Consider the following 22,210-nt stretch of genomic DNA (forward strand, 5'->3'; position numbering starts at 1 on the left):
CGACTTTTTTCTCATAATATTACGACTTTTTTTCTCGTAAAATTACGACTTTTTTCTCGTAATATTACGACTTTTTTCTCGTAAAATTACGACTTTATTCTCGTAATATTACGGCTTTTTTTCTCGTAAATGTATGACTTTATTCTCTTAAAATTACGACTTTATTCTTGTAATATTACGACTTTATTCTCGTAACATTACGACTTTTTTCTCGTAAAATTACGACTTTATTCTCGTAATATTACGACTTTATTCTCGTAACATTACGACTTTTTTCTCGTAAAATTACGACTTTATTCTCGTAATATTACGACTTTATTCTCGTAAAATTACGGCTTTTTTTCTCGTAAATTTATGACTTTATTCTCTTAACATTACGACTTTATTCTCGAAATCTCTGATTTATTTTTTCCTCAATGTGGCCCTTATACTCCGCCGTATAAACCCGATGGCAGCATCAAATTGATCAATAAATACAAGCTATAAATAACGTTTTTCTCAAGCAAACTACCAGCACGACCGCCATTATGGCTCTAAGTTGCACACGGGTATACTGAAAGGGCGATCCTATAGTCAGAGCCAAAATGGCACCGTTTCCCCTTTAAACAAGCAACCAATCAAATTCGTGGATTTCTCTCCCTGTCCAATCAGAATCCACCAGGAGGGCGGGACCAACGGGACCGGGAGGAGCTATTTCTGGGTGTTGTGAATTCGTTTAGTGAAGAAATCTGTGAGTGGGAGTTGTCGGGACCGATTTGTTGTGCGTTTTATCCTTCTATTCGTACCGATTATCACCGCGTCCAGCCGCAGCCATGCCCGGGATAGAGAAGCTGCCGATAGAGGAGACTCTGGAGGACAGTCCTCAGGTAACAGTCCTCTTCAGCTAGCATGCTAACGGTAGCCACCAGGCTAACTGTCTTTGTAGAGCTCAGTGTTGTCATGACAAGTTCAAGCTAACGGCTAACTAACGGCCCAGAGAACTCACCACAGCTGTAACGGGACACACCAGCTGTGTGTCGGCTTCAGACTGTGGCGGCTATACGTCAAGATGCGAGGTCAAGATGACAAGTGGTGGCACAACATTCAGTGTGTCTTTACCCTCAAATGAACTGGTTAAATGAGCAGGTAGCCGGCTATACTTCCCTAGCCACTTGACTAGCTGCTTCCTCTCCTTCCATAGATGTTGATCTGTTGGGGCTACTAGCAGTAGTATCATGCTGCTGCTGCTTTATGCTATTGGTAGATGTGATAGTCACACACACAGGGCACAAAGCTGCAGCTGCAGATGAGTTGAAACACCACCCACCAAAATCAGTGATGAGTCCTGCAGGAAATCCAGGGCAAAAACACCTGCTGTGACATCACTTTTTTATACCTTTATTTATTCAGGGGGAGGTTCACTGAGAGCAATGCTCTCTTTTTTTCAGGAACGCCCTGATCACATTCACACAGTTACACATTCACACCTGGAAGCTGCCCAGTACAACCACAGTCTGATCTGCTGGTCACTGAGCAGCTCCACTGGAGCGGCTGGGGTTAAGTGCCTTGCTCAAGGACAGTTCAGTGGTGGTAATGAGGGAGGGGCAAGCACTGCTTTTCACTTTTCACCCGCCCAGATTGATCCTGCCGGTCCAGGGGATTGAACCGGTCTCAAGCTCGCTTCTCTAACCTTTAGGCCACCACAGGCCCCAATGCGATTGGGGTGTGGCCATAGAGTGATAATACCCCTTAAAATATGGCAGGTGTAATTTATGATGTTTTAATTTAGTGCATCTCTAAACAGTTTGCTTAGAAAAACCAAGGGGTCTGTATCATTGAGGCCAGTACCACTTTTAGTCTGTCTTTCTTCACTGAAGTGGAGATCTGGATAACCAATGGTGGGGATGTAACTAAGTACATTTACTCAATTACTGTACTTAAAGGGACTGTTTGTAAGAATCAGAAATGCTTGTTAACAGCGACACCTGTGGCCGTTAAGTCAACGAAAGTCAGCGTCGGGCTCGCGCTTGTGCTCGCTCTACATAGACATGAACGAGCATTGCTCAAAACAGTGAGGCGACACACGTCAGCTAAAACCACAATATCACTCTATATTTCACCTGCTTGGCAGTAATGTTAGCTGACCAGACGAAGGTCTCTCCATGAGTTGAGCTGAGTGAAGGCAAGCAGTCAGAGGAGCAGAGTACAGTTGAGACTCCGGCCCTGGAGACCAAAGCTTCGGTCTCCCCCGCGTCCTCCGACCGCGTCAACACCGTTTTGCAAGACGGGCTTCACTAGATATAACTTTGCGGTTTTGTTGCTTCCGTGTAGTTTGTGTTGGAGTCTGAGTCTGAACAGCGTAGCCACATGGGACACCGACCCGGGTGATTTATACGTGTAAGAAGTTATAAACAGTCCCTTTAAGTACAATTTTGAGGTATTTGTACTTTACTTGAGTATCTCCATTTTCTGCTACTTTATACTTCTACTCAACTACAATTCAGAGGAAAATATTGTCAGTCCTCTACATTTATCTGATACCTTAAGTTACTAAGTTACTTTGTGTTAATAATAACACAAAATATAATAAATAAATAAATCATAATGTATACTTTATTGATCCCTTGGTGAAATTCACAAGCTACGTACAAGTACATATAGTAAAAAATGTTCCCTACCTTCACCAGCTGCAACAGAAAAGTGATAATATACAATAATATAATACATACAGTATGATGGGCCATTCTGCATAAAGAGTACTTTTACTTTTGTCATGTTAAGTATATTTTGATGCTTATACTTTTACACTTTTATTTAAGCAAATTGTTGACTGCAGGACTTTTACTTGTAACAGAGTATTTCTACAGTGCACTGTGGTATTTGCTACTTTTACTTAAGCAACAGATCTGAGTGCTACAGTTGAGCTTGGTGGCAAACTAAAGGCAAAAAGTGCAGTTGAGACACACCTTGAAAACAGTATCGCACTGCGTGGACAGGTAACAGGTTTACATAGATAGGTGTGTGGGTTTGTTTATTGGCAGTTACACAAGGGATCATTTGGGGCCATAGCGTCCTGTGGTTTTATGGATCGGTCAAATGATTAACACCGACTTCATTTTCACCTGTTTTATTTTGTGTTTTGCATGCAGACGCGATCTCTGCTGGGAGTGTTTGAGGAGGACACTGCAGCGATGTCCAACTACTGCACACAGCTCTATCAGGCCATGCAGAGGATTTATGATGCACAGGTACACGCACACACACACACACACACACACACACTTGATTCACAGGTGTAATGCCTCTGGCTTTGCAGGTATAAACAGAGCATACCGGAGCGTTAAAAAGTGGCACCTGATTGGAAAGTGTGTCTCTAGCTGCGTCTGTCCTGTTTTCTCTTTCAGAATGAGCTCAGTGCTGCGACACACCTGACCTCCAGACTGCTGAAAGAGTACGACAAACAGGTAGGCCAAGCCATACCAGCCGCCAACCTCATGGAACTAGCCACCAGCCCTGTAACACTTGCCTAACCACGGTACAACACTAGACATTAGCCTTATAATGCTACCAACTTGCCATTTAACACTAGCCACTAACCTTTAAACACTAGCCATCAGCCTTATAACAGAAGCCACTTATGTTAAAACTAGGGCTGTCAATCGATTAAAATATTTAATTACGATTAATCGCAAATTAATTGCATATTTTTCATCTTCAAAATGTACCTTAAAGGGAGATTTAAAGTAATTAACCCTTTTATCAACATGGGAGTGAACAAATATGCTTGCTTTATGCAAATGTATGTATATATTTATTATTGGAAATCAATTAACAACACAAAACAATGATACATATTGTCCAGAAACCCTCACAGGTACTGCATTTAACATAAAAAATATGCTCAAATCATAACATGGCAAACTGAAGCCCAACATGCAACAACAGCTGTCAGTGTGTCAGTGTGCTGACTTGACTATGACTTGCCCCAAACTACATATGATTATCATAAAGTGGGCATGTCTGTAAAGGGGAGACTCCTGGGTACCCATAGAACCCATTTTCATTCACATATCTTGAGGTCAGAGGTCAAGGACCCCTTTGAAAATGGCCATGCCAGTTTTTCCTCGCCAAAATTTAGCACAGGTTTGGAGCATTATTTAATCTCCTTCATAACTAGCTAGTATGACATGGTTGGTACCAATGGATTCCTTAGGTTCTAGTTTCATATGATGCCAGTATCTTCACTCTAGCTTTAAAACTGAGCCCACTACAACCTAAAAATTGCAGGTTGTGTTAATGTGTTAAAGAAATAAGTGGCGTTAAGGCTGAAATAGGCAAAAAAATAAATATGATAAAAAAAGTGCAAGAGTGTTGCATGTGCGAAAGAAACTTATCGCTAGCCGCCAACCCTAAAACTGAAGCCACGAACGTTAAATCACCAGACGTCAACTTTAAAACACTATTATCATCCTTATGAACCTGACGGCTTATAAAACTAGCCACTAGTCTTATCTGTTACCTCACTACACCTCTGGTTATATGTTACACTGTTATATTTTAAGATTGAAGAAGATCTTGGTCATTATTTTGATGACCCCTGACCTTTCCTCTAGAGACAACATTCGTTCTGCGTCGAGGAATTCACAGATTCCTCTTCTGTGCGTTTCATGTTTATTTGCTGCTGCAGCGACACAGAATCAATCTAATCCATTCCTCTATCTTGTTGCTGTCGCCTGCAGCGTTTTCCTCTAGGTGGCGATGACGAGGTGATGAGCTCCACTCTGCAGCAGTTTGCAAAAGTCATCGATGAGGTGAGAGAGAGTACAAACACACTAGAGCTCTGTCTGCTGCTGTTTTATCCTTCTGGATGGGCCATACTGTACAGGCAGACTTTACCTGACAGGATATGATTTATGACAACTCTCTCTCTCTCTCTCTCTCTCTCTCTCTCTCTCTCTCTCTCTCTCTCTCACTCTCTCTCTCACTGTAGTTGAGTTCCTGTCATGCTGTCTTGTCCACCCAGCTTGCAGATGCCATGATGTTTCCCATCACTCAGTTTAAAGAGAGAGACCTGAAGGGTAAGAAACACACATGCAGTACACTAATAATCCGACCCTGCCACACCTCTGGCTCAAACAAGACAAGCACACACACTACATGGCCAAAAGTAGTCCACTGATGTTGGGTGATCAGGTCTGGCTCGCAGTTGGCGTAACAGTTCTTCCCGAAGGTGTTGGATGGGGTTGAGGTCAGGGCTCTATGAAGACCAGTCAAGTTCTTCCACACCAAACTGGTAAAACCACTTCTTTATGGACCTGGCTTTGTGCACGGGGGCATTGTCATGTTGAAACCCAAACTGACTGTTCTCACACAATTGGAAGCACTCTCTTGTCTAAGATATAAGATTTCCCTTCAGTTGTGCTAAGGGGCCCAAACTGGGAAAACCAAGGTGTACCGAAAAAGTACACTTGTACTACCAGCAAAAATATGCTTCGCACTATAACTTGCAGTTCTTTTTGTCTCTCTCCAGAGATCCTCACTCTGAAAGAAGTCTTCCAAATATCCAGTGATGGTAAGTTTGAATTAATATTCTGTATCAATTTTTCATGTGTTTTTATTCAAAGGATAAATGTGCATCACAAGTTTTCAGAGCTCCAAGGAGTCATCTTACAATTAGGGCTGTCAATCGATTAAAAGATTTAACCGCGATTATTGTCATTGTCCATAGTTAATTGTGATTAATCACATGATTGTCCATAGTTAATCATGTTTAATCACAAATTAATCACACATCTTTTATCGGTTCAAAATATTAAGTTAAGTATTTAATACTCTAATCAACATGGGAGTGGGAAAATATACTTGCTTTATGCAAATGTGGGTATATAATTATTATTGGAAATCAATTAAAAACATAAAACAATGACAAATATTGTCCAGAAACCCTCACAGGTACTGCATTTAGCCTAAAAAAATCCTTAGGTTTTCTAGTTTCGTATGATACCAGTATCTTCACTTTAAAACGGACAACCTACCGCTACAACCTAAAAATCACAAGTTGTGTTAATGCGTTAAATAAAATAGTGGCGTTAAAGCAAATTTGCATTAACGTGTTATCGCGTCAACTTTTACAGCCCTACTCCCAATTTACCAATGACCCGCTAACTGTACATTATCCCGCTTATTACACAGATACTTACTTAAGAAATCAATAATTTGACACAAAACGGTCCACCAGAGTCTGACATCAGAACTGCGCCCATAGCAACGGTCTGCTATAACGAAATAACAAACCGTATAATGTGATGATTGATCATTCAGAATCGAGAATTCAACAAAGCCATGTATTAATTCTGGATAACTACGGTCGGTGCTTCAACATACAAATCTTTGCCATTTTTATTTAAAAATGTACTTAAAGGGAAAATTTGTGGATGTCCAATCAGTGTTGACGGTAAATGTAGTCGATTGAAGCAATAAATTCCTCAGTATGTGCTATATTGACCCAGAAAACTGAGTTCTCTTGCTACAAAATCTGCATCCAGCGTCCTCATTTGACGTGACAGTGACGTAGTTAGACGAACGGAAGTCTCTGGGTAGCCAGGGGGCACCGTGCTCTAGATGTCGCTCAAAAACAGGACTTCCTTGTTCTCTTCGCTTGTATTGCAAACTATCTGCATTTCCAGCAGCAAAGTTGGCATCCCATAATATGAGTGCAGAGGATGTTCTGGATGAGGACACATTTTACAGTGTTTTTTGCTGACTCAGATATTCAGGCGTATTTATTCTAGCCTGAGAATACGGCCGAAGAAATGCAGCGGAGAGTCCGAGTTTGCGGCTGCCTTAGCCCATGCAAGAGGATATGTCCTGCAGGGACCCTCCGGGCATCATAAGCTTGTGTGCAATGCATCCTGGTACATGTAGGCACTGCCGGCACGGCTCCTTGAGCAGGAGAACTCATCTTTCTTGGTCAATATAGCACAGTGAAGAATTTATTGCTTCAATCGACTACATTTACCATCAACACTGATTGGACATCCACATAAAAGGTGGCGAATTTTCCCTTTAAAACAATAAATCAATGAACATTGTTCTTGAACATATTTGTATTTGTGTGTGTGTGGAGGAGACTATGAAGAGAAGATGAGGATTTACAGCTGCTATCTCTGAAAGGCTTGGTCACAGTCAGTTTGATGCATCACAATGTAAAATAACCCTTAATCTAAAAGAACAAAATGTGCAGATCTGTGTGTCAGCATGACTCTCCTGGCTCCAGATTGCCTGCACATTTAGCTACACTTAAAGGAAGAGTTCACCTTGTTTTTAATGGTTACTGGCAGAGTATTTTTGTCTTAATTTGAGTTACTGCTTTATGTTCCTTTCTAAGTTAAAGTTCCTTTTTTAGTTGAAAAAGAAAAGATAAAGAAAATACGTTTTATGACCAAAAAGACTTACCTACCTGTTTCTGTGTGCAGATCACGACGTAGCCAATAACCGATACAGCCGCCTGTCCAAGAGGAGGGACAACGACAAGGTAAGAAACACTCCTCACATCAGGTTTATCATTCAGCACTTTAAAACGAAAATATAATAATAAGCTTCTAGATAATTCTTTATTTTACGAGTAATTTCTGAATATTTTCCTGGGAAATTTCCTCAAACAAACAAAAGAGGGGAAAAACGATAAAGCTCTGAAACTTTGATTTGAGTTTGTTTAAGCTAGTTGTGTTGAGTTTATAAGAAGTTATAGAGGAAATTCCTTGAACAAACTACTCCATTTAAACTGCAGTAAAGCATCCATTCAACTGCCGGTATGGCTGTGTTGTGAATGAAAGCAGTAACTTTGCAGGGACAAGCGCGTAAAGGGTTATGTCTGTCTGACGAAATAAGTTATTATGAACTGAAGTAAGAGGAAAGTCTTGTGTGTTGCAGTTGCGGGCGGAGGCTGTGGAGGACGTCTACACCTCCCGCAAGAAACAGCACCAGACCATGATGCACTACTTCTGCTCGCTTAACACTCTGCAGTACAAGAAGAAGACAGCTCTGCTGGAGCCGCTGCTGGGCTACATGCAGGCCCAGGTAGACACACACACACACACACACACACACACACACACACGCACACACACGCACACACACACAGGCACATACACACACACAGGCATGCACGCTTGCCTTTGTTTTTTTTCAACTTTTCAACCTATTTTCCCACGTTGTGGGTCTAACTGAATAATGGAGACAACAATTTTTGAATTTAGTCCAGTATTGAGTGCTTGTTTTTGCCACTGACAGGCTCAGATTGTTATTATAAGTGTCTGACAACATTATGGAAAGGACCCTACAGAGAAATAAAAAAAATGTCTTACCTCTTGCTTGATCCGGTCTGTTTTGTCATTGTGTGACTCGCTTTAGGGGAAGTCGCTTTCTGAATTGCAAAAGGGTTAAGCCTCATCCACTTTGTCGAAATCATCTGAAAACATTTTAGTTTTAACTAACACTAAGTTACGCTTTCTGTACTCCAACACAACAAAGTCTGACAACACCGGCACTCCTCTTTCCAACTCTCACTCACGTTTCCACTGTTGTCTTCCGGCAACAAGTCACATGACTCAAAAACAAACAGACAGGATCAAGCGAAAGGTAAAAAAAACTTTTTATTTCTCTGTAGGGTCCTTCCCATAATGTTGTCAGAGACTTTTAATAAAACTCAATCAATTAAGCAGGTGCAGTTACAGCGTTCTACTTCAATACTGGACCAATTTAGACAAAAAACATGGGCAGATAGGGTCCAGGTTGAAAAATATTGAAGTTACCCTTTATTGAGTTTGTCATTGAGTTAACTAGTCCCAGTTAATTTCACCATAGAACTGTTTATAATATACAGTACATGTATGTAAAGCTAACACTGTTAATAGGGAACCATTATGCTGCTGTGAAGTGAAGCAGACAGTGGTTCAGAGCTGTCACCAAACCTGCTGATGTGTCTTTATCTCTGTTTGTTCCGTGCAGATCAGTTTCTTTAAGCTGGGATCAGAAAATCTCACCCAGCAGTGGGAGGAGTTCCTGGGAACCATAGGAACCAGCGTCCAGAAGTAAGAACCCCTAAACCCTCCCAAACATGTCATCATTTTTTCTTCTTCTTTTGTTTGTTCTGCATTCAAGGTCTTAAATACTGTTTACTTCCTTAAACTCAGTTTTAAAGTTTGAGGAAATTGCAAACGGATGGAAACGTGATAGCAATATGACGACACGAGGGGGAGCATTTGAATTCAGTGTGTGTGTGTGTGTGTGTGTTTGTAGTGTGCGTCGGGAGATGGAAGTGGAGGTCGGGCAGATGCAGGAGACCATTCTGGAGATGGAGAGAACATGTGACCCCCTGTATGCACCGTGTGATCCTGACCCCGCCCACTCACCTGTCTGTCGCAACCTGACCAGGAAACAGGGCTACCTGTACATCCGAAAGTAGGACACACACACTAATATTTTTATTAATAAATGTTCACATTAAAGCTCCCAGATGTAGAATTGATTGATTGATTGAAATCATTCTCATGTCATAAGTTTTTGGTCATAGAAAAATTAAACAAAAAATCTGATCTTTACATATTATTTGTTGTCTTGTGTCGTCTTCCAAGGAGTTAAAGTAGCTCTTCTGTGTGTCCCTCAGTAAGACGGGGCTGGTGTCGTCGTCCTGGGAGCGTCAGTACTTCTTCACGCAGGGCGGTAATCTGATGCAGCAGGGCCGCGGCGAGGTGGCGGGCGGGCTGGTTACAGACCTAGACAACTGCTCCGTCATGGCGGTCGACTCTGACGACCGCCGCTTCTGCTTACAGGTCACGTCCTTCGATGGCAAGAAGTGAGAGGGCTCCCGCTTTTTAACATTTCTCTTTCATGAATAAGCCATAACTCCTCACTTGCTTTCTCCATGTTTACGGAGCGTCATTGCCACTTTATTAAACTTTTTTCTCGTTTTGTGTTCTGTCAGAGTGGTGACGCTGCAGTCGGAGAGCAGGAAGGACTGCGAGGAGGTAAAATGTTTTTCTGTCATGTGACCTGCTCTGTGTTGACTGTCAGCCATTCTGTTGTCCCCTCATGCCGTCTCCTCTGCTGCTTCCTCCTCCAGTGGATCTCCACCATCAACAACATCTCCAAAAGGATCTACCTGAGTGAGAACGCCGAGGTCTGTGTCCCACTTCACTCATTAACTTTTATTTAGCTGGTCACAGATCTTGGTGGAGATTTAGTCTAGTCTGGTTTCAGACCTCTGATTTGTCCAGTGATTCAAAAATAAAACGGTCGACCACTCTGAGCAAAATACACGTCCACATTTATGGGGACCTCTTATGGCCTGGCACTGCCGCAGCCACCTCAGATCCACCATAACTATTGACTATAATAACTAGTGCTGTCAACATTAACGCGATAACTAGCTTGTCGCGAAGGAGGTTAAATAACGCTCCAAACTTTCAAAACAGGCGTGGCCATTTTCAAAGGGGTCCCTTGACCTCTGACCTCAAGATATGTGAATGTAAATGGGTTCTATGGGTACCCACGAGTCTCCCCTTTACATACATGCCCACTTTATGATAATCCCATACAGTTTGGGGCAAATCATAGTCAAGTCAGCACACTGACACACTGACAGCTGTTGTTGCCTGTTGGGCTTGAGTTTGCCATGTTATGATTTGAGCATATTTTTTATGCTAAATGCAGTACCTGTGAGGGTTTCTGGACAATACTTGTCATTGTTTTGTGTTGTTTATTGATTTCCACTAATAAATATATACATACATTTGCATAAAGCAGCATATTTGCCCACTCCCATGTTGATAAGAGTATTAAATACTTGACAAATCTCCCTTTAAGGTACATTTCAAACAGATAAAAATGTGTGATTAATTGCAATTAATCCCAATTAATTATTTTAATCAATTGACAGCCCTAATAATAACATGACTAGCTGGTCCTGACACTGTGCAGGAGAACTGATCTAATTATCATCTCAACCACCGTTAATAGAAAGTCAAAGTTTGTGAGACTACCGTGGAAGAAAGTCTCTCATCTTCCTACAGCTAAGGCAGTCTTTAACATTGTACGTTATTTTGTAAGACTGGTCAAATATTTGCTAAAATGCAGCCACAAAGTGGTCACAAGCAGCAGATGACTCACAAAAATGCATCACATTCTCCCTTCCAGTGTAGACAGGAAGTTAAAAGATGAAATGTCTTGATTGTAGAGAGCTGACAGAGAATAAGAGGAGATCCATGTAGTGTATCTTAATCTAACATCAATAGCTGTACATTATAAAATAATAGTGAGACACTCAAAAAATAATTTCCTATTGGTTAATGCTGACAGTACTATCATCCTATTGGCAGGAGCTGGCAGCCAGAGTGAACCAATCAGCTCTTGAAGCTGTGACGCCGTCGCCATCCTTCCAGCAGAGACACGAGAGCATGAGGCCCAGCAGGTGTGTGTGTGTGTGTGTGTGTCTCACATGATGTTAAAGGAACAGTGTGTAACATTTCAGGGGATCTATTAGCAGAAATGGAGTATAATATTCATAACTATGTTGTTATTAGTGTATAATCACCTGAAACTAAGAATTGTTGTGTTTGCGTTAGCTTAGAATAAGCCCTACATATCTACATAGGGAGTGGGTCCTCATTCAGTCTACCATGTTTCCACCGTAGTTCCCCGACACGCTTGTGAAGCTGTTGTAACTTGAGCTGCAGAGTGCAAAACTGTGATACCACCAGCCTCCGTCTGACTTCCGTTGCTCCTAATGTAGTGTTATTTTGCTGAGGATGACCTCTGAGCAAAACGAACGGCGTTACCACGGTTTTACACTCTGCGGCTCATGTTACCACAGTCTTGGAAAGGGAGGAATGAGTGGAGGGGTACTTAGTTGGTTGCAATCTGCAACCACACCACTAGATAGCGCCAAATCCTACACACTGTCCCTTTTTAAAAGACCACCTGTGTCTTTATTACAATGTTATAACCAATCAGCTGCCGGATATAATGAAGATGGACTTTTGGTGGCCAATCAGATGTCTGTGGGAGAACTGGATCTCCACCAGTAAAACCATCCATCTCTCTCTCTCCATTCCAGTAAAGGGCGTGTGGGCCGAGCGAGCAGCATCAGCTCTGTGGGCTCCGAGCCGTCGCCTGCCCTCTCTGTGCTCTCATTGGATGCCCTGGTTGCCCCGGAAACACCTATCCAGTTTGACATCATTTCCCCCGTCAGTGAGGAGAACTCAGGACAGAGCAAGACGGCAGCACAGTCTGGCAGGTAGGTGTGTGTGTGTGTGTGTGTGTGTGTGTGTGTGTGTGTGTGTGTGTGTGTGTGTGTGTGTGTGTGTGTGTGTGTGTGTGTGTGTGTGTGTGTGTGTGTGTGTGTGTGTGTGTGTGTGTGTGTGTGTGTGTGTGTGTGTGTGTGTGTGTGTGTGTGTGTGTGTGTACGACAGGATGCTAGAGCTACCTCATGTCTCACCTTTTATTTACAGTTCACCCAAATTCTGAAAATGTTCTGTCTTGCATCTCTTGGTATCTCCAAGCAGATAGATTCATTTGTTTTTTTTGTCCAGATTTTGAAATATCAGAGACTAATCAATGATAAATATTGGCTGATTCTCATCAGCACCTGATCGATCAAAATATCCCTATCTTTGTGTGAGTGAGAGTGAGAGTTTGTATTTGGGGAGGAAAGCGTGTGTCCTGTCTAGTAATGTAGCAGCTGCTGGTTAGTGTTCAATACTCTCTGTGTGTTCACAGAAGGAGTAACCCATTTGGAGAGTCAGGAGACAGCACATCAGAAGACAGCGAAGGTACTGTGTGTTTGTCTCCTCTTATTTCTGTCATGTTATCAATATTTTATATTAAAAACTGAAAATATTTTTTTATGATTTATATTACAGTCAGTTACAATTTTGTCACTATTTTGATTCATGAAAATGTCTTAGTAAGTTATCTTGTGCGGCGTCTTCTTTGTCCTGTTCTTGTGCGCTAAATCTTAATTGTCTGAGTACTGTCCCCTTGTGGATGCAGGGCAGAAAACATCCACTGTAACTACGGTCAAACAGTATAGAAGCAAAGAGACAAAACTCTGGTGCTTTTTTGGACAACAGCCACTAGATGGCGCCACGGTAGCATTGCTGCCATTTTGGACTGAAAACGCCAATGAGTCCATAGCCATGGATGTATAGAGATAAGGTTTTTTTCCGAGGTAAATCAACCTTCTAGTACGAACACTTAAATAACTTAATTTAAATCATTATGTCCTAAAAGATGTCAAATTAAATAATAGCTGAATTCAGAGTTATTTTCCTCGACATAATGAACGTGCATCAGACTCACAGGACTGCACCGCCCTGCACGCTCATATGACATATCGGGTTCTGCCGGCTTCCTGCTAGCTGTATGTGGCTCTATTAATGGATATATTGGCTGAAATTCATCACTTTTATTATCTTATAATACACCCATGGGCTGTATGCTGTAAGCCTGTACCGTGGTGGATGTGTTAACGTCTCTGTTCCCAAACAACCGGCTATTGGCCAGTAGCTAGTAGTGCTAGTAGCATGACATAAACAGAATTTAATGTAGTTGTAGACTATTTACTAACACACAGGGCAAAAGCACAGGACACAACCTCTTATACATCCATGGTCTGTGGTCTATTGGACATCGATTTTGGAGGTCCTTGACATAAAAAAGTTTGAGATTGCTCTCAAAATCTGTGTGCTGGATTTTTTTTATGTCCATCGCTCACTTTATGCTCCTCCGGGAAGCAGCCGGGCAAAAAGTTTAATAAATAAGTAAGAAAATAAATAGTTATAATAGTATGCATATTTATAATATTTTTATTGTTCAACACAGGCCATTTTGGTAGAGACATTACATTTATGACAATGGAATATAGATACATTTTCTTTTACTTTTGTACGGCACTTTGTAGGTGGACGTTTTACCGGCATACGAGACTTTCACTTCTTATCAATATATGTTCTTTGCTACGGTTGGCGGTTATAGAGGATGTTATTTCCCTCATCAGCTACAGGGGGCAGCACTGAGACCATTTCACACTCAAATACATACCTGGACAAACTTTATAAAAAGGTGAGAATTATACTTTATTAGATGTGTCAAACACCGTGTTTTGGTTTTATAAGAACAAACGCTTCATGGATGAGGACGACCTGGTTGTCCGGTTAACTTCCCCGCTTCGGCTATAAAGCAGCTTTTCAGTGGAAACGATCCGTGTGTCTCACACCACACAGTGGATGACAGATATATTGTTTCTGTTGTCCAGACTCGATCCTCCACCAGCTCTTCATCGTTCGCTTCCTGGGCTCCATGGAGGTGAAGAATGCTGAGTCAGCGGACGTCATCTCTGAGACCATGAGGCAGATCCTGGCAGCCAGAGCCATCCACAACATCTTCAGGATGACCGAATCACACCTGCTGGTCACCTGTGACTGCCTCAAGTAGGAACCACAGAGTTTGTGTGTGTGTGTGTGTGTGTGTGTGTGTGTTATGGATAATTTCACACTTCTTTCTGTGCAGTAAAAAGTCTTTTACATTGATGTTTTTCATTTCAGGCTCATTGATCCTCAGACACAAGTCACTCGACTCAGGGTGAGATGATCTCTGTTTCTCTGCTCAGATGGTTTTAGTCTCAGACACGTTTCCAATGATTTCTCATCTCTTTCCCCTCCTCTATTTCCTTCCCTTGTGTCCTCCTCGTCCCTCCTCCCGTAGTTCCCTCTCTCCAGTGTGGTTCAGTGTTCGTCCCATCAGGACAACAAGAGGCTGTTTGGTTTCGTTTTGCAGTCGGCAGGCGAAGAGGGCGACAGCCGAGCCGTCTGCTACATCTTTGAGTCCAACAACGACGGAGAGAAGGTCGTCCGTCTGTCCATCTGTTAGTCTCACTGTCCAGCGCTCTGTTTGATCCGTCCGTCTGACCTGTGTGTCTCCTTCATGTGTTTCAGATCTGCGACAGCGTTGGTCTGGCCAAGCAGATAGCCTTCCACTCTGAGATGGTGAGACGGATTTTTGACACTGAAGCTAATGCTAACTGACTCAACATGTTGGTGATGGTGCCTTCAGGTGTTGTTTTAGATGTGAATTATTTGTGTTGTCTTGTTATTGTGTAGGACCGTAAGGCCGTGGAGAAGAGGAAGGAGAACGACAAGGCCAAAGAGAAACAGCAGGAAGAACTCAGCAAACAGAGACAGATAGAGAAGGTGACCTTTAACCTCTAACCCCACACTTTAAGCACCTAGATGACATTCCAATACCCATACTACTGTTCTATTTAGTATGCCAGAAAAAGATTTAGTATGTCCAAATACATAGTATGTCAAATGCAGTATGCCAAAAACACCAGGATGTCCTACTACATCCGGTCGCATTCTGCAGTCTGCAAGCCAGCCTGCTTTTCTGACCCACAGTCCTCTGCGCAGCAGATGTGTCACATCGACTGAGCCGCCGAGAGAGCGCAATGTTATGGCAAAGTAGTATGCCCCAAGTGCACTGCATCTGTGTCTGAAGCAATTAAGAGACTTTGAGAGGCTCCTACATGGTAAATGTGGAGCTGCAGGATGATGGTGGATTTGTACAAATCAGTGACAGAAAGAATAAAAACAACAGTGCAACATAATTAACTTGATATTTAACTGTGTTGTACTTTTTTCCTGGTTTTGTCTCCAGGATCTGGAGGAGCAGAGCCGTTTGATCGCCGCCTCGAGTCGCCCCCCTAACCCACCTGCCGCTGATGGACAATTCCTAGTGCTTAGCAACAGCCAATCAGAGGACAGCGATGCCGGGGAGGAGGGGAAGAAGAAAGGCGAGTCTGAAGCCTAACAAAGCTAACGGAGGATGCATGTTTTAGCACCCAGGCGAGTCCCAGCTGGTACTGTCAAAGCTCAGGAATCAGAGGAGGGGAACACCAAACGCCCACCCGCCCGGGCTGCCTGGGACACAGAAACATGTGCTCCCTCTCTTGCTGGACTCTGTTCGTAGGTTGTGGTGGAGCCGGTCACTCTGAGAACGGAGGATAAACTAAACGCACCCTCACTATAAGAGGAGGAGGGGAAACGTCTCGTCACAGACTTGTGTTTTATTCTGTGTGTAAAAACGCTGCTTTTTTATAATCGGCTCCACTCTCCAGAAAAGGACGCAAATATCGATTTGACCTGCAAGTTTCTGTTTTTTTATGTTTATTTTATAGAGAGAGCTAACAGCATTGACAGAGGATTTAAAGCAAAACAACGTGAGGAATAATGAACAAGGATCAGTGTCAGCTCTTTGGCAGGAGGGGAAGGTTTCCCTGAGATCCCAGAGGGCGCAGATACAGATACACTGTTATAAAACAAAAAGAGAAGACGAAGGAGGGAGAGGGAGCAGGAGTCTTATTTTGAAGAGTCCTTCCTGTTGTACCTGACCATTTTGTTAAGGCATCCTGACTTTGCTTCCTTCCAGGCAGTCCCTGGTTTTCACTCATTCATTTCACGGCAGAATTCAACTTGTAAAATCTCGAAACACCATCACAGTAGAGCTTCAAGCGATTAGTCGATGAATCAATCAGCTGATCAACAGAAAATTAATCTGCAAATATTTTAATAATCGATCACTCATTTATGGTAATTTGTGGTGGGTGTGTTTGACTGATTTCCGATGTTGTATAGACAAATCGATTAATGAAAAAATCGGCAGATTAAACGAACAATAATAATAATTGTTAGTTGAGTAACACTTTATATGGCGCCCATGTCAATAATGCATTATAAACATACTTATAATGCATTATAATATGCTTATAACACTGTATAATCATAATTATAAGCACTCCTAATGCTTTATAACAATAGTTATAACACATAAAGCATTTTATAATGACTTATAAGGTCAACTATCATTATACTTCATAATTACTGGTCAATAACTGACATTATTTTGCAAGGATAGTGTATTATAATTCCCATAGTTGTAATACATTATTATCTTTTTATAATGCATTATAATGTGATTATAAGTCACTCTAAGTGGTCATTGTTTGCTTTGAGTGCAGTGAAAAATATCAAATCTATGCAAGAACATTGTATAATACATTTTTACTTTCTTAAAGAGAGTAACTTATACTCAATTATGATGCATTATAAAAAAGATTATAATGTATTACAGCTATGCAAATTATAATCCTTGCAATAAAAAAAAAAGTAAAGATAGATATCAGTGAGTGACCAGTAATTATGAAGTATTATGATACTTGACCTTATAAGTCATAGGTCATAAAGTGCTTTATAAAGCATTATGAAAATTCAATATTATAAGCAGATTATAACACATGAGTATGTTTATAATGCATTATAGACATGGCCGTCTTATAGAAAGTGTTAGCGTTAGTTGCAGCCCTACATCTCAGTGAACATCATGACTACTTTAACTGAGTGATGAAGAGTGATGTCATCATCATTGTTGGGTAAAGCAGCTGTATGTGTAGACTAATTGCAAAAGTCACATCACAACAACAGACACATCTCTGTTTATTGTGGATTAAACAGAATGCAGTGAACGCAGCGGCTGCATGGAAGGTGAAGAGAAACACATTCAGAGGTCTACAACATCACCCGGTCGGCATGGATTTGTTGATTTGCAGGTTAAAAGGTTTTCTAGACGTCTTCGGTTAAAATTTGGCTGAGTTTGGTTGAAAAGAAAACTTTTTTTAGACGCTTGGTTGCCGACACGTTCTTAAAACTAAATAACAAAATATCTTTGTTGCCGTTGCTTTATCAAATGTCTCATATTAACATTACTACAACATGATATAAATACTTACATGGATAAAGAAATGTTTGAAATACAAAACAAGGAGGAATCTCAATTATCCTTTTTTCCTATTAAACTTTAATACACAGCACTGTTGTAACATTTAAATTCTTTATGAAAATTACAAAAATGTAGCTTTGAATTTGACCATTTAGGAAAACATTTTATTTTGGGTTAAAGTATAGGTCAAGTATTAAACCTACTGTGCATTAAGCCCAGTTTGGACCAGATGTTCGACTTATTGACCTGGAAATCATTAAATCAGTGAGTATGTTGTGCCTTGGAAACACAGATACTGTTGGCAGTAACTGTTGTGATTTTATGCAAAACCAACATTATTGAAGACAAAATTATCTGCCAGCACCACTTTTTCCCTTTGTCATAGTAGGTAAAATTCTGCTCCTCTGGGGTCAAAGGTCAGCTCTGCTTCATCCACAATGAAAATATTTTGATCCCAACCCCCTTTTGGTGTTTAAGAAAATGAGAAAAAAACACCTTCAACAACCTCCAGTGCCAATATTATTTTTTATTATGTTTCATATTTCACCTTTTTCTGTATTTGTTGAGGTAATTGTAGAAAAACATAGATATCATTAGCCACGCTTTGCATCTCAAGCTGTGTGTCTGCAGTGTGCATTAGCATGTTGTCAGGACCGGAGCCAACATGGTTGCCACAGGAGACCTTGAAGGTGTGAAACTAGAAAATTAGATATTAAACCCTTCTCATGTGAAGATTTATTTTGCAAAAAATACACGTCTGCAACTTCTGCCTCTTATAAAATAAATAGTTGCATGAAAGTAGTGCTCATTAATAATAGTAATTATTTACTGTTTTTAGGCCACAAAAGAGCCAAAGATGGTTCGCTCTCCTTTCTTGTCTGTCAACACAAGCACAAATCGGATCAAACCATGTCCTCACTTTTACAGTGTCCATTGTGAAAACTGACAGAAAAAAAGTTTGAGGCTCAACTTTAGTCTTCTCTGATACGCTGGTACATTTTATTAATTCAGAAAAACTTTGAAGAGATTTAATATTTTTTAACACAAACTTTTTGCCAAATAATCAGCTGAGTCAGCATGTTTCTTGCATCCTGACGTCACAATATTTATCTGTGCTTTTACAAAATGTTTATCTGTGTTTGTTTGGGGCCTTTTTCTGTTTTTCACAGGTTTTGTTCATTCATTAATCTGCATTTTATCCACAGTGACTCTTATATGTAGGGATGTCAAAGGTCAGAGGTCACAGCCTCCTGTGGGTAAGATGTTTCTAGAAGCCTAAAATCAACAGTTACTGATGATGATTTAATTTTTTGGGAGGATGTTTTCTTGCTGTAACCAGGTGAAGAACTCGTGTTGAAGTGGTGCTGCACTTTACTGACGCAGGAAAACAGCATCGATGATGGTGAACTGTAAATATGTTTCAGTGATAATTGTTTCAGTGTCATGAATAATAATAATAATAATAAAAAATGCTTTTCAGTGATAAATAAAAGCACTAACTCCACCCGCCCGAGTCAGTGTCCTGATGTTTTCAAATCAAACAAATCTCCACGAGCTGCGAGAGCTTCAGGAAACGTTTCACAGGTTGTGATTTAAAAACACAACTAAGTGGATTTTTTGTATTTATTTTCATGTTTGCATCGGTGGCGCCACCAAGGGGTGGGTCATGGCCACCCTGATAAATTGCTGGACCACAGGTGGACTCCAATCAAGATGTAGAAACATCTCAGAGATGATCAAGAGAAATGGGAGGCACCTGAGTTAAATGTCAAGTGTCAATGTTTGTTTCTTTTTAATAAATCTTTTTTTTTTTTTAAATCCTGTTTTGGCTTTGTCATTATGGGGTATTGAGGAGATTGATGAGGGGAAATGTTTTTAAAATGTGTTTTATATAAAGCTGCAACATAACAAAATGTGAAAAAAAAGTGAAGGGGTGTGAACACTTTCTGACAGCACTGTATCTTCTGGTTGGGAGTCACAAGTAATATGATCATTTAAATGGGTCTGTATTTAAAATAAAACAAACACAAACTGGCCACCTTAACATCTTTATTATAGAATAAATATAAATTCAAAAATATAAAAATATTCAAAAATACTTATTATATTATACATGTGAAAAATAGGATAGCCCATAAAGTTGCAGAAACTCCTGAACTGATTACTTAAATAGCAACACAAAAATGACACTTACAGTCCAAAGTACAGTATGTATAACTTTACCCAACAAAACCAGCAAGACATTAAAGGACCAGTGTGTAAGATTTTGGGGGATCTATTAGCTGAAATGGAATATAATATTCATAACTATGTTTTCATTAGTGTATAATCACCTGAAACTAAGATTCAATGTGTTTTGTTAGCTTAGAATGAGCCGTTTGTATGTACATAGGGAGCGGGTCCTCTTCACGGAGTCCACCATGTTTCTACAGTAGCCCAGAACGGACAAACCCACACCGGCTCTAGAGAGAGGCCAATGTAGTTCTCCGACAAGCTTGTGAAACTGCGGTAGCGTGAGCCGCAGAGTGCAAAACCGTGCTACCAATTGTTCCTAAAGTAGTACGGCGTTACCACGGTTTTACACTCGGCGGCTCACGTTGCCGCAGTCTTGGAAAGGGAGGAATGAGAGGAGGGGTACTCAGTTGGTTGCAATCTGCAACCACACCACTAGATGATGCCAAGTCCAACACACTGTCCCTTTAACTAGAAATATATCGTTGACCTATAAAGGTATATAAGAAGATAAGTGTAAAATCGCTGATGACAGATGACAGGTAAACTGAATATTAACGTCTGAGGTAGAATAATTCTAAAACAGATGAAAAGATGAAAGGAATCAGTGCAGTTAAACCTGTTCTCCATATAAATAATCAACCTGGTTGTCTGAAACAATGGCTCCCAACATCACCAGATACTTCTGTTACACAAAACAATGTAGACTCTTGGTCACTGATCAGCATTTAAACGCTCTTATTTTAGAGATGAACCATTTGACTTCAGTGTTGCAGTGTTGTTTTATGAACTGCAATCAATGAATTATTGATTATTTTTGATGTTTGTTTCATCGACTCTTTTCTACACTTTCCTTTCTGTTGACATCAGAGACATTGGCTCGACATGTGTCGAAGATCAAGGTGTTTTTAACAAGTCAAAGCTATGTGAGGGGTCCTTCATGATGCTCCTGGATTCACCGGCTCGACTCAGGTCACACCTGCCAGCCTGATGCATTTTGGAGATTCAGCAGGAACAGCATCACACCAATGTCTACTGTTTTAGGATCTGGTCAGAGAGCCAGTCCAGACCCTCGACCAGACCTGTCCCGCTGACGGCACAGGATGCCTGGACAGACCACTGCACAGACACACAGAGGGACAAAGACGTAAGTTTAGCTGCAGTTTGAAATCAGTTTGATTGTCCTAAAAAAAATCCCTTTGTCCTGTAGTTTAGTCCAAACCCAGGTGCTGTGTCTCTCTGCCACTAGAGGGCGCTGTATGTGAGCTTTAAAATAAAGTTGCTATAAATATGAAGTTTTACTCTGTTTAATGGAGATTTATGATCATTTTAATAACTATTTTAACAATAAAGTTAGTTGAATGATGACGTTGACATTCTGAACATTTTACTTTCAATATATTTTAAATCATATAGAGTGCTCCAGGGTTGATGTACTTTTGTAGGCCAACCAGAAAGTTAGCATCGTCCTGGTTCCGTCCACAATAAGCCAATGGGATTGTTCCATTGGCTTATTGCAGAAAATAAGCTCTGTGGCAAACACACATTTATGATACTTACATGTTTTGTAAGCAAGATAATCTTTACAAATGAACACTACTTTTATGATTTTTTGAAGAAATCGTTAGATGTAGAAAGCTAACATTAGGCTAAAAGCGAACTACACCACGGTCGCAAGAGTGCGAGTAAACACAACGAGGCTGTAAAGGCGGACGAGTCGGCGTGATGGCGTTTAGTAGTCTCATTTAGCCACTTGTGAGCAACCGCCTTTTTAAAGACACATTAAGGCTTCAAAGTTCACAAGTGGGATATACACTGACGTATTTTATATCGTAGAACAAAACGTTAAAATCTCTTCAGCTTGTGTTAACCACAGACCTTATTTCAGGCATCTAACTAAAAACCCATTGACTTTCAGACGAGGGAACCGGAAGTGCTAAATGTTAACTTTTAGGACTCCTTCCTGTAGCTCTATTACAGGTTAATATCACATTTTTGATTAAAAGTTTACATTTTACAAATGTTGTTGTAACTGTATATTTTGTATTAATAATCTGAATTTGCAAAGTAACTAGCTGTCAGATAAATGAAGTGCAGTAAAAAGTATAAAGTATAATATGGAAATACTCAAGTACTTGAGTAAATGTACTCAGCTACACTTCACCAC

At 40.8% G+C, this 22,210-nt stretch overlaps 2 protein-coding genes across 2 annotated transcripts in view; one reads left to right on the forward strand and one right to left on the reverse strand.

The window, feature by feature from the left end:
- The first annotated feature begins 668 nt into the window (after positions 1 to 668).
- appl1 (adaptor protein, phosphotyrosine interaction, PH domain and leucine zipper containing 1) lies at positions 669 to 19,315 on the forward strand. The gene is made up of 22 exons (XM_037751060.1): positions 669 to 866; positions 3,129 to 3,227; positions 3,384 to 3,443; positions 4,719 to 4,790; positions 4,970 to 5,057; positions 5,510 to 5,551; positions 7,455 to 7,513; positions 7,912 to 8,058; positions 8,989 to 9,071; positions 9,280 to 9,441; positions 9,647 to 9,835; positions 9,965 to 10,007; positions 10,103 to 10,159; positions 11,358 to 11,449; positions 12,095 to 12,274; positions 12,757 to 12,809; positions 14,294 to 14,468; positions 14,583 to 14,619; positions 14,743 to 14,883; positions 14,973 to 15,023; positions 15,138 to 15,227; positions 15,694 to 19,315. Exons 1-22 carry the CDS (start codon positions 813 to 815, stop codon positions 15,844 to 15,846), a joined length of 2,127 nt encoding a protein of 708 aa, XP_037606988.1. The 5' UTR covers positions 669 to 812; the 3' UTR covers positions 15,847 to 19,315.
- A 1,102-nt stretch (positions 19,316 to 20,417) lies between these two features.
- LOC119477665 (ADP-ribosylation factor 4-like) overlaps positions 20,418 to 22,210 on the reverse strand; it is a 4,764-nt gene continuing 2,971 nt past the window's right edge. Inside the window, exon 6 of the mRNA XM_037751794.1 lies at positions 20,418 to 21,162. Coding sequence (XP_037607722.1) covers positions 21,076 to 21,162 — 87 coding nt within the window. The 3' untranslated portion in view covers positions 20,418 to 21,075. The remainder of the gene's footprint in view (positions 21,163 to 22,210) is intronic.

Source organism: Sebastes umbrosus, chromosome 1 (assembly GCF_015220745.1).
Source record: "Sebastes umbrosus isolate fSebUmb1 chromosome 1, fSebUmb1.pri, whole genome shotgun sequence".
Taxonomy (NCBI): domain Eukaryota; kingdom Metazoa; phylum Chordata; class Actinopteri; order Perciformes; family Sebastidae; genus Sebastes; species Sebastes umbrosus.

What these genes read in the sequence shown, in the direction of transcription:
- appl1 (XM_037751060.1), top strand. Translation starts at nt 813, where the DNA reads ATGCCCGGGATAGAGAAGCTGCCGATAGAGGAGACTCTGGAGGACAGT. An exon ending in TGGGCTACATGCAGGCCCAG is followed by an intron (nt 8,059 to 8,988) that starts GTAGACACACAC and finishes TGTTCCGTGCAG; the next exon opens with ATCAGTTTCTTTAAGCTGGG. An exon ending in GCAGGAAGGACTGCGAGGAG is followed by an intron (nt 10,008 to 10,102) that starts GTAAAATGTTTT and finishes TTCCTCCTCCAG; the next exon opens with TGGATCTCCACCATCAACAA.